This window comes from Emys orbicularis, chromosome 12 (genome assembly GCF_028017835.1).
Source record: "Emys orbicularis isolate rEmyOrb1 chromosome 12, rEmyOrb1.hap1, whole genome shotgun sequence".
NCBI lineage: Eukaryota > Metazoa > Chordata > Testudines > Emydidae > Emys > Emys orbicularis.
In genome coordinates this window covers 7022864-7037175 of record NC_088694.1, presented here as the reverse complement: position 1 = coordinate 7037175, position 14312 = coordinate 7022864, and the positions used below count along the sequence as shown (strand labels likewise).

Sequence of the window (14312 nt, the reverse complement as noted above, 5' to 3'; positions counted from 1 at the left end):
ACAATCACCCACTAACTCCGCCCCCCCCCCCCCCCGAGCTCACCCTCCCTCCCTTTTCTTCCTATGACTGGCTACTTCACCTTGAACGGGCCCTTGAAATATGTTGTATGCAGTGTAATTGTAGCCGTGTTGATCCCAGGATATTAGAGACACAGCTGGTACAATAAAAGATATTACCTCACCCACTGTATCCCTTGAAATGTGTTAACTATTTAAGCTGTACAGTTTGTTTCACCTTGTATTTATCTGACACTCTTGAGTACATTTCCCAGACCTGACAAACAGCTGTGTGTGAGCTTGAAAGCTTGTGTCTCTCTCTCTCACCAACAAAGCCTGGTCCCATCAAAGATATTATCTCACCCACTCTGCCTCTAATATCCTGGGACCAACACAGCTATCACAACACTGCAGACAAGTTTTTCCATTGTTGTTTTATTTCCTTCCATGGAAGTCTGGCTGTAGAAACCCACATGTTCTGAAAAATCTCTGCATTTCTGTTTAGTCAGGTAGGTCTGTGTTATCACCATTCATGGTATTTCATTTAATAATCCCTATGATTTTAGTTTAGTAAGCTGTGTGCAACCATCTAGTTACTACAAGCTTTTAACACTTAAAAATTAAATTCACTTCAGCTTACCAGAAAAAGGGGGGAGGGAGATAGGGTTGTTGCCGGTTTTGTTCCTTTTTAGTTATCTGAATTATTGTTCCATCAAAGATTCAATTACTTGCTATAGTTCACACTGACAGTTTTAAACTGTATGGCCATAGTATAATACACACTTAGATACGGTGGTGAAGAGTCTATCATATATATATATATATATATATATATATATATATAAAAATGGGGAGGTTTTTGCAGGTCTTCATAAAATTTGTAATAACCCCTCCCCCAGAACTGTAACAGTATAAGACATTACTTGAAAGAATATTTACAACTAAACTTTTTGTGGCTGTGGAAGGTAAGTTTAGTCATTATTCACTGTGAGAAGTGCTGGGGGAAAACCATTGGAATGGGGTAATATTGCTGAATGTAGAACCCAGAATGTAGAACTCGGTATTACTTTCTACTGCTAAGCTTATCTATTCACTACAGTTATGACACGCACCACACTTAGGGATATGGATCACTTTACAGGAGTAAGTTAAAAAGCAAAAGAAATGTCCCAGGCATAGTCTACCCTTAAAAGTCGTATCAGCATAGCTACATTGGTTAGGGGTATGAAAATATCCACATCCCTGACTAGCAGAGCTACATCAATGGAAAAGTGCTTTCGTTGACATAGCTAACATTGTTCAGGAAGGTGGCATTCCTACACTGACAGAAAACCTTCTCTGTCAGCATAGGCTGCATCTACGACAGTGGGAGTTTAAGCTGGCTTAGCTGTTCCAACAAAGCTATGCCGGCATAGGTTCTGTAGTTAGACATTGTCCAAGTATAGGAAGTAAAACCACTACATGCCATTGCCACATAGCAACTTTAAAAAACAAAGAGTGAAAATTCCTTGCCAGCAGGCTTATTTTTGGGTACCACAGCCAGCAGTTTGTGAACAGGATGAATGGAGCTGTGCTTTTTGAACATGGCCAGACTGGAATGCAGATGTATTTCTGGCAGAAGTAAATTTCTACGGAGAGGACCTAACATTGGAAATGCCATGTGCCCTTGACTCCCTTTAGTCTCACCCTTAGATTAGATAGGTTAAGGATTCTTGATGAGTGCAGGTGGTGTGGCAGGTCATACAGGGTGCACCAGCCTCCAAGCCTACATAGGGGTTTTGTAGATCGTACCCAGTATCTTGATTTCACCCAAAAGTTAATTGGCATCCTGTGCAGAGAACAAGTATAATATCTTTTTGCCGATCCATCTTGCTCGGAGGCAGGTAGCTGCATAATAAGTTTCCAAATGAACTTTACTATTATGTGCTGCAGTAGTCTAGCCTAAACTGGTAGGAAAAGGCGCTCTCAGTCCAAGTTGGAAAAGGCATCCCTGACCATTTAGCTGAGAATCCAGGGCAGCAATAAGTCTAGTAAAACTCAGAGATTGTTAACTGTTTTACCAATGGGTGGGCAGGCTCCCTCAGTTTTGAATATTCCTAGACTTTGCCATTTCCACTTTCATTTGCCACTCAGCATCATCTACATCTTAGCTGACTGATGGTAAACTAACCAGCTTTCAGGCAGCTGTGGTGCGCACATCTTCTTGCAGGAATGACTAATTATGGGAATAACAGTCCGAACAAAATTATACTTTAAAAAAAAAAAAAAGCCATCTCTTTGCAAAGCAAGGGCTGTTGAATTCTCAGGAGTGTTTTTTTTTAAATATTTAAATTAAATTTTTAAGAAAATAAAAGTGAGACCCTTCAATTCATTCACATACAACTGAAAACTGAAATATGTTGCTCAGCTGGTGCTTTAAAGGTCAGTTCTAAAGCACTCCACAAAGAGAAGTTACTTACCAGTAACTGTAGTTCTTCAAGTGTTGTCTCTGCATAGTCTCACAGTTGGGATGTGCACCTGGCAACTCAGAGCTTCAGAAACTTCTAGAAGAGACATGCCTGAAAGGTGCCACTCGAACACGTTCCTGGGGCACTGAACATTTAGTGCCCAAGGCCATATAAGGTGCAGCCAACAACCGTCTCAATTCCTTCTTTTCCGTGATCAGAGGAACTGCTCCTATGCCTGAAGTCTGTTTTTGTCAGACTTCTTGTCATTTCTCTCAAAAAATAGTTATATATAGTTAGCTTTTACTTATTTTGCAGTATCATTTTTAGGCAATTTTAGTATTTGTGTGCCATTGTGCACTGGGGATTTGGGCTAGTTCCTACTATCAAAACTGAGTCAGATCCTAATAAATCCTGATTTAAAAGGTATGCCTCTTGCCCCTCTATTTTTCTCAAGTCAGATGTCCATATCAGCTGTCTGGTCTGCCGCAAGATGTCAATGCCTAAACTGGTGCTGTGTGCCAGGCCTTTACAACCCAGGTACTGAAAGACTAGGTAACTAGTCTCCATTCTCACTTTACTGAGGAAACACTGGAGCTAGGCCATGTCTACACTGATGATTTGTCATGCTGCAAGCCAACATAGCTATGCGAATGCAATTCTCTAGTGTAGACAGACAAAGCTACCATGTGGTTACAGCTTGTTCCCTGCTTGAGATGACCTTATAGCAGTTTACCCTATCTACACTAGAGGATTAGACCTGTGCAACTGGCCTCCCTAGTTGAAATGGGGGCAATACCTGCTGTAGACAAGGCCTTAGTTTTTTCAGAACCACTTGTGTATTCAAGGGATATTATAGGCCATCTTCAGCTCCAAAGCCTTCTGCACCCAGATCAACACAATCAACAGAATCCAACAGTGGAAATACACAAGAGACCACCTCAAAGAACCCCTTTTATTTGGTGGAGGGGGAAAGGGAGGGGGATTTCCCATTGGTTATACAACCAAGTGAACAATATTAGTAAAAAAAATGCAAACAGCAATATAGGGTGGTGAGTTTTTTAATCAAATTTCCATCGGTATCGACGAACGAGTAGAAAAGAACCACCCTATGAGCCAGACTGTGCCCGACACTTGTGCCAAGCCTCCTCCTTCACTCTTGTGGCTCCTCACGCAGGAGCCAGACACACAGTGTGATTGTGGAGTGCTGGCCTTCTGCCCTCCAAGAGCTCCCAGGGTGACAGCTGCTTGAAAGGGGGAGTAGGATGCATGCACCCTCCTCCCGAAAGGTGGCAGGGCTCCAGTATGTATTTTCCCGAAGTACTGGCAGAGTCCTCTCAGGTACTCTGGATGCAAGATTTCCCCTCTGCACCACCCTCAATAGTTTTTACTTATGAAGTGCCCTAGTCCTCAATTAATATCAATAATGTATCATGGGCAATTTGCACAGTGATAGCCCTGTACTGTGCCATCTATTTCTTAGGCACTATTCTACAATGCTAGGGACTCATGGTGGACAAGTAATAACAGATCCCATGGAATGAGATAGGTTTGAATCAGGAAACTGGACAATCTCAATTATTCACTTGTGGGGACAAACAATGACAGGGTGGATCTTCTTCTCTATCTGCCTAGGCAAAATGCCTCTGCCACTAGCTCTTAGGCCTTGGCGACATACAAACCTGTACTTATTTAACTACTAAAGGTATGTTTTAAAACTGGTTTAGCTAAACTAATGCAAGTGTACTATACTAGTGCAAGTACAAAGACATTCTTATTTCAGTTTGAATGTGGCTTATTTTTGTTTAAATTAAACCTGTAGAACAAAATTAAGCTAAACCAAACTAAGCCACTCAAACTGAAATAAGCATCTAACAAACTTAACTACATGGTGCAAATCCCTTTGTCAACACTGCTACTGTGGTTTAAGAGTAGCTTGTTTCAGTTTACGTTAAACCTGTTTCTAATAGTTTAAGATAAGCCAAAATAAAGGTACGTACAACCTTCTGCACTGGTTTAAACTAAATTTGTTTAAAAATCACATCTTAAGTTGAACTACTGCAACTATGTGTAGACATGCCCTTAGCTAAAATGGCAAAAGTCTGTGTGTAGATAAGGACTTATTCTTTTCCCTCTGCAGGGGTATTACAGGTTTTCATCCCACCTTGTTACCCTCCACTGCTATTATGTGTACACTGCTCCTCTCTTCCAGCCTTTCCTTTTTTTTTTTTTTTTTTTACATTGTATGGTATATTTTCCTTTCCCTCCTCACCCATGCTACCTTCTACATTAAAAAAAATTAAAAATAAATAAAAATAAAAATACAAGGGAATGTTGCAGAAGAACAATTATCACATGCACATCAGATTTTGATTTTGGGCTCCCATCTCACTGCTGTCCTTTGACAATGTCTCTTCACTTTGTTACAGTTGTGTAGGAACAGAAGCAACCCAAAAGCCCTTTGTATCTGGAATCCTTTGATGACAACTTGTGTGAGTAAGCACTACTCAGCCTGTGGATAAGGCTCAGATCTAGACAGAGGCAATGATTAACCTAAGCCATAAAGGAGGCAAAGAAAAATGGAGGCAGGTAGTTAAAAGGAGGCTAATGTAATCAAGGGCAGAGTTTCACAAATGTTGCCCCCTTGCTTTCCAGTAGGAGGCACCATAAAGTTGTCTGTCCCCTAATCCAGTTGTAGGATGGGAGGAGAGATGTATGGCAAATTTTAGCCTGACAGAGCCCCTTTCAATTAACTAGTTCTGCTATAAAGTCCAATTCATTAATAATTTATAAGAAATACTATCAAATAGAATATTGCAATTAATGGCTAAGAATTCATACGAAATTAGCTGCAACTTAGCTATAACTACTAAGTCAATAAATACTTTATTGGCTTAGTGATAGAAAACTTAACTCAGTGACTTATATCACAAGATCCAACATATGAATTTAAAATAGTTTATGTTTAGTGTACACACTGGTTCATCTAATAAAATATATTTACTATGTCTTGTAAGTTCTCCTCTTACTACCAAATGGAGTTATGATTTTATATAAGTTATGTGTGCTGTGACACAGTTGATAAGTGAATAATCAGCTTTAAAATTAGGATACAGGCAGACCTTTACCTTCCGTTTTCTCCTCCTTCTGATTAATCTTCCAGCTTGAAAATGACGAAAGATTTGCAGCCGATTTCCACTTAAGTAAAAATGGCAAAAATTCATTTTCTCTTTCAAATGTTCTTCTACTATCAAAGAACCTGCATTGAAGTCTTTAGATATGTGCATGTCGACATGCTACTAAATGAACTTTGGCATCAGCAAGTGGCCCAGCCACCACCCACATTGTTATAACCAAAATATTTGATATCTCCTCAAGTCTTCCGTTACCCACATAGAAACACAGGAGGTCTCTTCTGTAATTAGTGACCTTTACAAAAGATGTTAAATACCAATGAAGCAATTTAATTTTTTTCCCTCCAGTGGAAGGGTAAGTTATGACTTTATATACTGAATTAAAAATATAACAGTTGGCTAATTTGTCAGAAAGTAATATACTTCCTCTTATTTACTACAGGACCAATAATGAGAGAATTACTATTCATCATTGACATTCTTTAGATCCGTTCTGAGTCATTCTCTACTTTAAATCTTCATTTGACAATATTTCTCTGAAATTTTTGTTGTTGTAGATATTAACTCGTTCAACTAAAAAAGTAAAGCTTTATAAACCTTTCAGAATGTTGCTCAACTAAATATTATACAAGCAAAACTGAAAAATAAGACTGCACTCCTAGCCCACCTGACATATGAGGATATCAAAAGGCTCAAATGACTAAAAGAAAAAGAAAAAAAAAAAACCCCATCAATTCAGTACCAGTATTAAATCCTTGTGGTAGACTTTAAAAGTAGTCTAGAACATTTGACAGGACCACAGCTTTAATATAATATGCAGACTTTCCTTATTAAATATAAATCTGGATCCAGACATCCTTCAGATGTGTTTCTTATTTCAGGATCCATCATTTTTCATTTTACTGTGATTATCTATTTTGTACAAGTTTTCGAATACACTAGGCAAACAAGGGGCAGATCACACTTAAAAATATACATATAATTTACAATTCACTGTTAAGTTGAATGACAACCAGTTATATCAGTGCCGTATGATCCGGAGCTCCATCTTCCATCTGGAGATTTTTTTTTTATGAAGTGCACTGACAATTCACTTATTCCGTTTCTCTAAGAGAATCGCCCTCTGCCCCCACTATTAATTCTTACGAACTCAATGCATGACAGGACAAAAAATAAGGACAATAGCTCTTTTGTAGAGCCAAGTAAGCAATGGATATTATCCTCCTTTGTGATCCCATATTTTTGATAAAAACCTTATGAATGAAATATCAAATTAGTAGACTAAACTCCCTCCCTCAACATATGCATTAAAAAATTAACTCTTTTTAGAAATGCACGGTTATAAAACATGGCAGACGATTTTTAAAAGGCCATAACTTTATCAGGTTATTTTAGAAATCATTTTGTTGGGGCTGTGTTTTTCCTGCTTGAAAGATAATCCACTGGATAGACATTTATACTGTCTATTTTGCTATTTCATTTTACTTCTACTTTGACAAGCCCTGAAGCTTGAGGACTTTAACAACTATTTGATATAAACTGAAGGCTAAGGGTACAGTAAAGAAACATGTTCTGGCAAAAGCATTAAAATACTACAGATTCTCTCCTCCATGCCAAACCTGGATCTTTGAAAGCCCTTGTTTCACCTTCCCCAATCTCAATGACCCATAGCCTTGTAGCAATTAAAAATTAAATTTGAAATACATTTTCTATATGTGTGGTGCACTGGATGCTATGAGTAAATGCGGATCAGCTACTAAAATAGGCCTAATTTCTCAAAAAGAAAAAATATGCGTATATTTACTTCCCCATAGCTGTACAGCCTAAATACTGCCTACATCTTCACAAATAAATAAAATGTATTATTATTCTTGTGGCATCATATGTGCATGACGCTTCCCAGTTAATTAGTACAGCTGAACCAATAAAGCCAATGATTTCCATTCAGACTGTTAAGAAGTTAGACGGTGTAAACCAATACTCAGCCTGTATATTTCGGTGGATTTAATAAAAAAAAAAAAAAAAAAAAAGCCACTTGCAAGTAGGGCCTAATTTCTCACCACAACATAGTATGAATCTGAAAATCCAGGGGAATCTTGAAGCAGCCATTGTAGTGGGGGTTGGAGGGAGGAGGAGAAATCTTTAGAACTGTGTGTTGCGTGCTTCAAATAACCATGTTACAAGTGTTTCTGTATATGAACCAATTTCAAAGGAAGAGATCATTTTTATCATACAAGTGTACTGAATCCCACTCCTACCCAGATTATTTGTCAACATTTAACAGAGGACTGAAGGGGTTTGGCTCTCTCTGTCCTGCCACCCAATAATATCACTGTCATGTTAAAGTGTAATGAAATCTTACATCCACCAGCTAGTGCAACAATATTTAGCATACAGTATAGCTGCATTTTATGCATGTGCTATATTGACTGAAGGAAAGACTAATTTAGGGTCTGAACAAAGACTGATCCTTCAACCCTCAGTCACTGAATTTACTCATTTGACTCCTGTAGGACAACGTGGGCAATTAAAGGTTCTTCGCATGAATAAGGATTTGCAGGATCAGGTCCTTAGCTTGAGGGTACAGAGCACCTACTTAGGATAAATTCCATTTCAGTTCAGTACAATGTAAATATATATATAACTATGTACACTGAACAGAATAAAGCATACACTACCTTACTTTTAAATTTTAACAATTTGTAGACGTTCCCTAAACAAAGAAACTGTGATTGATGTTTCTTTGGAGACACTATGCAGCACTTAAATCATAAATTATTCTACCAGAGTTATCAACCAAAAATGAAAGAATCTTTTCCACATAAAAAAATTATATTTGGTAGTTTAGTAATGGTACAAACAGAATCCAAGACATTTGTAGAACTTACCTTAATTAGAGCAATCTAAAATTCCATCCCTATTGGCTGATTAGAGAACTCTTCATCTGGTATATACTGAATTGTCTTGTATTCATTAATAAGGCCTGGTCTACACACACACATTTTGTACCGATTTAATTTTCAGTTAGGGATGTGCTATTCTGTCAGAACAGTTAAATCAGTGTAACCCCTAGTCAGGATACAGTTATATCTGAATAAAGGTACCTTATACCAATATAGTGTTTTTCCCTTACAGAAATAAGCTATACTGATACAAGCAAATTTATACCGGTGTATCTGCATCTACATTAACAGGGTTGTACCACATGCAATTATAGTAGTATATTATTATTAATTATTTGTATTACCGTTAAAGCAGATTTTTGTGTGTAGACAAGACATAAGAGTTCATAACGGGCCCCTTTTTACCTTTAATTTTAGACAGAAAAAAATACTGCTTTTTGAAATCTACAATGGTAATTTAAAATGCAACTCTGTAGTTGTTATGGGATATAAAGTATCAAAAACTATTAATTTAAATCAAGTAGGGGAAAAGAGTAATCTCCAGAACACTATAAATAGCATGTCCTAAGGCTGCATTTCTAAAAGAAGTGCAGTAAAATAGAGGGGGAAGTTTAAATTTAAATGCAATATACTACAGTATTCCTGAGAAAGTCTAAAGAGTTGTGTATAACACTAAAGTAATTTTTCTGGGGAAATACTTGTGTTTCCTTTATGTTCAAAAGTTCTTTCACCTGAACAATCTAGGTCTCAAGATGAATTTCAAAATGAAAAGTATTCACTTGTTTTAAATGTATATTTGTCAAGTTAATATATAATTCATGTGTTTAATAACCAGGTCTACTTCTGAAAATAAAAATTAAACCCTGATAAAAGGTGGTTAATAAAAGCTGGGAGAAAAAGTAACATTTGCATTCATTAAATTTCAAATTGAGAAAATATCAGTCACTAGACATCTATTTATCATGTGTTTTGAAATGTGAATTGTATGATTTCACCTAAAATCCTATTACATTATAACACTATTTCACTGGAGTCAATCAAAAATGTGATAAAGTACAAAATCTATTTCACATTACAAATCAGTATTTACTTACCTTTATATGAGCTAACAAGAGGTTATGGATGCTATTCAGTACCTGCAAAATTATAATATGTAAGGCAAAATCTCTGCCTAACTTCCCTTTAGATGTTTCCTTGTGTGTGGATAATGTGTGAAATATGAACAACACAGAGATAACAAGGAAATAAAGACCACCTCCTCACTTAAGTAAAAGATGATCCTTAAAATATTTAAAGTAAGTAAATAAAAGATCAGGAATCATAGAACTGGAAGGGACCTCGAGAAGTCATCTAGTCCAGTCCCCTGCATTCATGGCAGGACTAAGAAGGAGAACTTGGATATACTTGACAGTTAAAAGCTGTCTGCAAAAATATAAAAGGTCTGTAACAAACCCTGTTGAAAAATCCCGTCTTGGCACTAGCAATGCAAATGCAAAACTTGAGAAGCAAGTGCCAAGGCTAGATGTATGATAATAAAATTTAAGTTAGTACAGTGAAGTGTTGATAACAGGGGCACCTCGTGTAACTTACAATATTTTGAATTTAAGACGTGTATATCGATACTCACCTCCTCTGAGAACAGAAATGGTTATTGCCTTTGGAAAACATTTGGTAACTTACTCAGCAAGTTTACGTTCAGAAACCAGTTGCGTACACTTTGATATCAAAATTATAAATGAACCTTATAAAATTTCCCTGATATAAGTGTGTGTGAATCTTTGAAGGAGAGAAAATTTGTGTGTCATATTAAGAAAAAGATACCAAATTTCCTAATCTTACAGAGCCAAGAATGGATGGGTATTCAAATAAAATGTAAATGATTACTCAGGAATATCCCTATGCGATACATACATTTGAATAACAGTGAAGATGAAATGGCAGCAGTCTTTTCTGGCTTTACTGCATTGTAATTATGATCGCTTGCCCAGGATGGCGTGCTGTTTTCTGATGCCGGCTCTTTAGCAACTGGTTGGGTGTTTGCTTCAGTTTTAGGGGCTGTCACCATACTTTTCTTCATGTTAATCTCTTTTTTCTCAGGAGTTGGTTTCTTCTGGGTGGACAAAGGCTTAGTACCTGCCTGTATAATTAGTAGAACCTTAATTACTAATAATAGTAATGACAGGAAGAGTTATCATGTTGCACGTATTTAGTGACGAAAATATGTCTTCATAAATAGTGAATAATTACAAATGCATTTCAGATTACATAGTTACAATACAAAATGGGTTTCTGACAAGTCTATAAAGCTAGGAGAAATGCATTGGCCTAGCAGGAGAGAGTGTTGAGTCTCTACTCACGAGTAGACCCTGCCAGCAAACTGAACACTGTTGTATTTATCATCAAATATACGTAAATCTGCACATCCAGCTGTACCTGCCATGTTAACGTGGTTTCAGAGAGCTAAGTAATATAGATTTAAAAGGGCCTTTAAGAAATTCTTTCATTTCCTTACATGTGACACAAATCCCCTTGCATAGCCTGTCTCCCCATTAAAAAATAAACCTAAAAACTTTTAATCTAGGATAATATTAATAATTTTAACCTATGAATTAGCTTTAAAATATTACTGGGGAAATTATTTCAGAAAAGCTGTACTGAAGTGTAGATAATTTAATAGCACCTATGCAAAGGAGGCTATATTGTATTTTAACAACCTTTTCCTGTTTTCTTTTTTTATCAGTAAGATTTAACTGAATTATCTTATTCTTTAATGTAGTTTTAGGTCATGAAAATGGCAAAACAAACAAAAGAGTGACTCTCTAATGTTAAATCTTGAAAACTAAATATATTTCTGTCTGAAAACTGTACAGCAACAAGCCATTGGTGCTTCAGGGGAAATGCTGCTGCAAAGCTAATTTTTTATTCAGGAACATTAGCTTACCTGCAGTGGAGATTTTAGAATTGTGGATCTCTCAGATTTTGATTTGATCTTCTCTTTTGGCTTTGGTTCTTTTCCTGCACTGAGAAATTTCATGGTGGCTGCAGCATGTTTGAGAATGCAGTCGTTACTGCAGTACACAGAATCAGGCTGAGCCACATTAGAACAGCCGGGACCAATGCATTTTGATGCACCAGGAGCTTCCATTACCTAAAGATTGAAGCACAGCAAGTTCCATTTTTTAACTAAAAAAACTGTATATAACCAGTGATGAGCACTTATGTAACAGAATTTAACTAGTGCGTCTTAAAAGCATAACACGATTTTTCAATCAATATCAGATTCCAGAGTGAACTACTGACACCATCCCATATCCAACTCTGCTGGCCTAAGGAGTTCATGCTTGCAAATTCAACACAAAACCAAAATATAAATAAGCCATAAGAAGGTCCATTTCATTTATATTTATTAAACAGAAAAGTACCACAGGCTTTAACACCTATTTCTCCTGGAGTTATTGATATCTAAAATGGAAAAGACCTACTGCATTAACCAGGCTGTCTCCCCGATAAGGCAGAATTGTTTTCTGCAGCACATTTTTCTATAGTTTTATCCAGTCTTATTTAAAAGTTCCAAGTGACAGGACTACTCCCACTTCCCTAGGGAAACTCCACCACAGCCTAATACTTACTTCCCACTGTCAGGATAGAAATTTCCCAATACTCAGTCTAAATTTTCTCTCTTAATTTCACCATAGTGTTTTACATGTAACTAAATCCTCTTCCTCCTCAGTGTTAACATATACCAATAACAGATGCCTCAGAAATATGATAGTAAATTAGGTTTAATATCTTTGGGATCCATAATATTAAAAATGCAATTGTGTATGTGTTATTATGAAATTGTATGCAACTCCTTTAGGGGGATGGAGATGCTAATATAATTCCTCTGGTTATCAGTCCTTTTGAAGCCATCCCCGAGATAGGTTTTGCATAAACTAATTCAAAATGGATTCTCCAGTGACTATCCAAAAATCCTTTCTTTGTCTGTTAAACAGACTGGGTTTAAACAGGCTCAGGGCCTTCTTCTTGATCCAGCAAGCAGACAGGATCCTGGTCCACAGAGGGACCCAAAGGACTGGGCCTACTGAAGTCCCATAAGACTGTGTGCTTGTTCTGAGCTGAAGCTGTGATGAATTTGAAACCACAAGGAAACCCCTTGAGTGGGGTTTTGAAGGACTATTCCTGCCAGAGACCACATATGGGTTGGGGAGATCTCTGAGGTAAGCTTATTACCATCTCCATAGGTTCATTTGTTGTTTTTAATGTTTTCTCTGTGTGCCTTTAACCTTAAGAATAAAATAGGTATGCATAGGAAGTACTGTGTGTTGCCTTATAACTGTGGGCAATTACTTGGTTATTAGTCTCTGATGAAAAGTAAGCAGGCCTGCTTAGGCAGAGTCTTTTGCTGGGATATCGCAGTATAGTCAGGGGTCTGTGTGCCTGGAAATACACTGGGGTCAGACGGGAGTGGACACAGGTCACCACTCAAGAGAGATAACAGGTAGAGAGCTGGAAGCCTGAGATGGGTGCCCTTGCTGGGCCAGAGGGGAAATACCAGTGCAGCTACCCTGAGCTGACACACTATACTATTAATTTCTGTTGGCTTCTTCTTGCCTCTCCTCATTTTGTCAAAATGTTTCGGGTAATGTGGTGACCACAACACAATGTAAGATTCTACGCAAAGTCACAACAAAGTGAAGGAGGGGAAGAAAGAGAGAGAAACTATTAGCTCTGCACATGCAATCCAAAATTGCACTGGCCTTTTTTACTGCCCTATCATGTTACAAACTCTTGCATTAACTTGTATGTTCTCCAACTGAGTCATATTTTGTCATTTTCTCCCCTAGTTCCTCATCTCTCTAAAGCCCTTCCTTTTATATCTCAGTCCTCACTGGTTGCTCCCTCTTCCTGATCATTAGTGAAGATGTTAAATAAGAACGGGCCTAATACCCAATATTGCAATACTCCATTAGACAGCTCTCCCCAACTCAATATATTGTAGTTTATAATTAATATTTGTTTACAGTATTTAGCCAATTTTCAATCCGCATGACAGTGTTGCTACACAGACCAATTTCAATTAAGATTTACTGAGACACAAGTAGTGCTTATCTAAAATACAAATACCATAAAATTTATTTTGTAGAGATAAATATTGTTCTTCAGGATAATTCTCTACAAATGCCCATGTTCACATCTGATTATGTCCACATACAGTGGGAGAAAAATATTACAAGAAATAATACATAAGTGCTTCCTAGGAGGCATCGTACATTTTAAATATCTAACAAGTCCAGTTGTAGTGTGTCACAAATAACTATTAAAGGCCCAATCCTGCACCACTGAAGTCAGTGGTGAAAAATCCATTTTTTCAATGGTATAGGATCAGGGTGTAAGCACCAAGCTTTCCTGAATGTCATTGCATTTTGATTAAAGTATTAATTAGCTGCGATGTTTGTTACAAGAATTTGAATTATTTAAAATAAACAATCTGTAGAATACAGCTCAAAATACAATGCATGAAAAATGCTACTGACATAATGTTACTCTTCTTAAGCGGTAATGACCATCTTGTTGACATCTTTTCAGTGTTCCTGAAAATTCAACCTTAAAGTAGGATTCTACTCTGAGGAGTGATAATAAGTGATTGTGAGGTTCCAAGTTTATTTCCTATAATTATTTCTGTATCCAGTGTGTTCAGTGTACAATTAAATCCCCCCCCCCCCAATGCTTGTTTTATAAACTCTACCTTCACTCAAGTCAAATTGGAGTTATTCCTCTTCACGCATCATCAACAGTACTAAAAGCTTTGCATGCCAAATTAGACTTTTAGT

General features: G+C 37.2%; 1 protein-coding gene across 1 annotated transcript in view; it reads right to left on the bottom strand.

The window, feature by feature from the left end:
* The window catches only part of DIDO1 (death inducer-obliterator 1), a 66231-nt gene that overhangs the window by 32992 nt on the left and 18927 nt on the right, over positions 1–14312 (bottom strand). The window contains exons 6-7 of the mRNA XM_065414301.1: positions 11420–11626; positions 10390–10615 (exon numbers count right to left, since the gene is read on the bottom strand). Of these exons, the coding sequence (XP_065270373.1) occupies positions 10390–10615; positions 11420–11626 (433 nt within the window). The remainder of the gene's footprint in view (positions 1–10389; positions 10616–11419; positions 11627–14312) is intronic.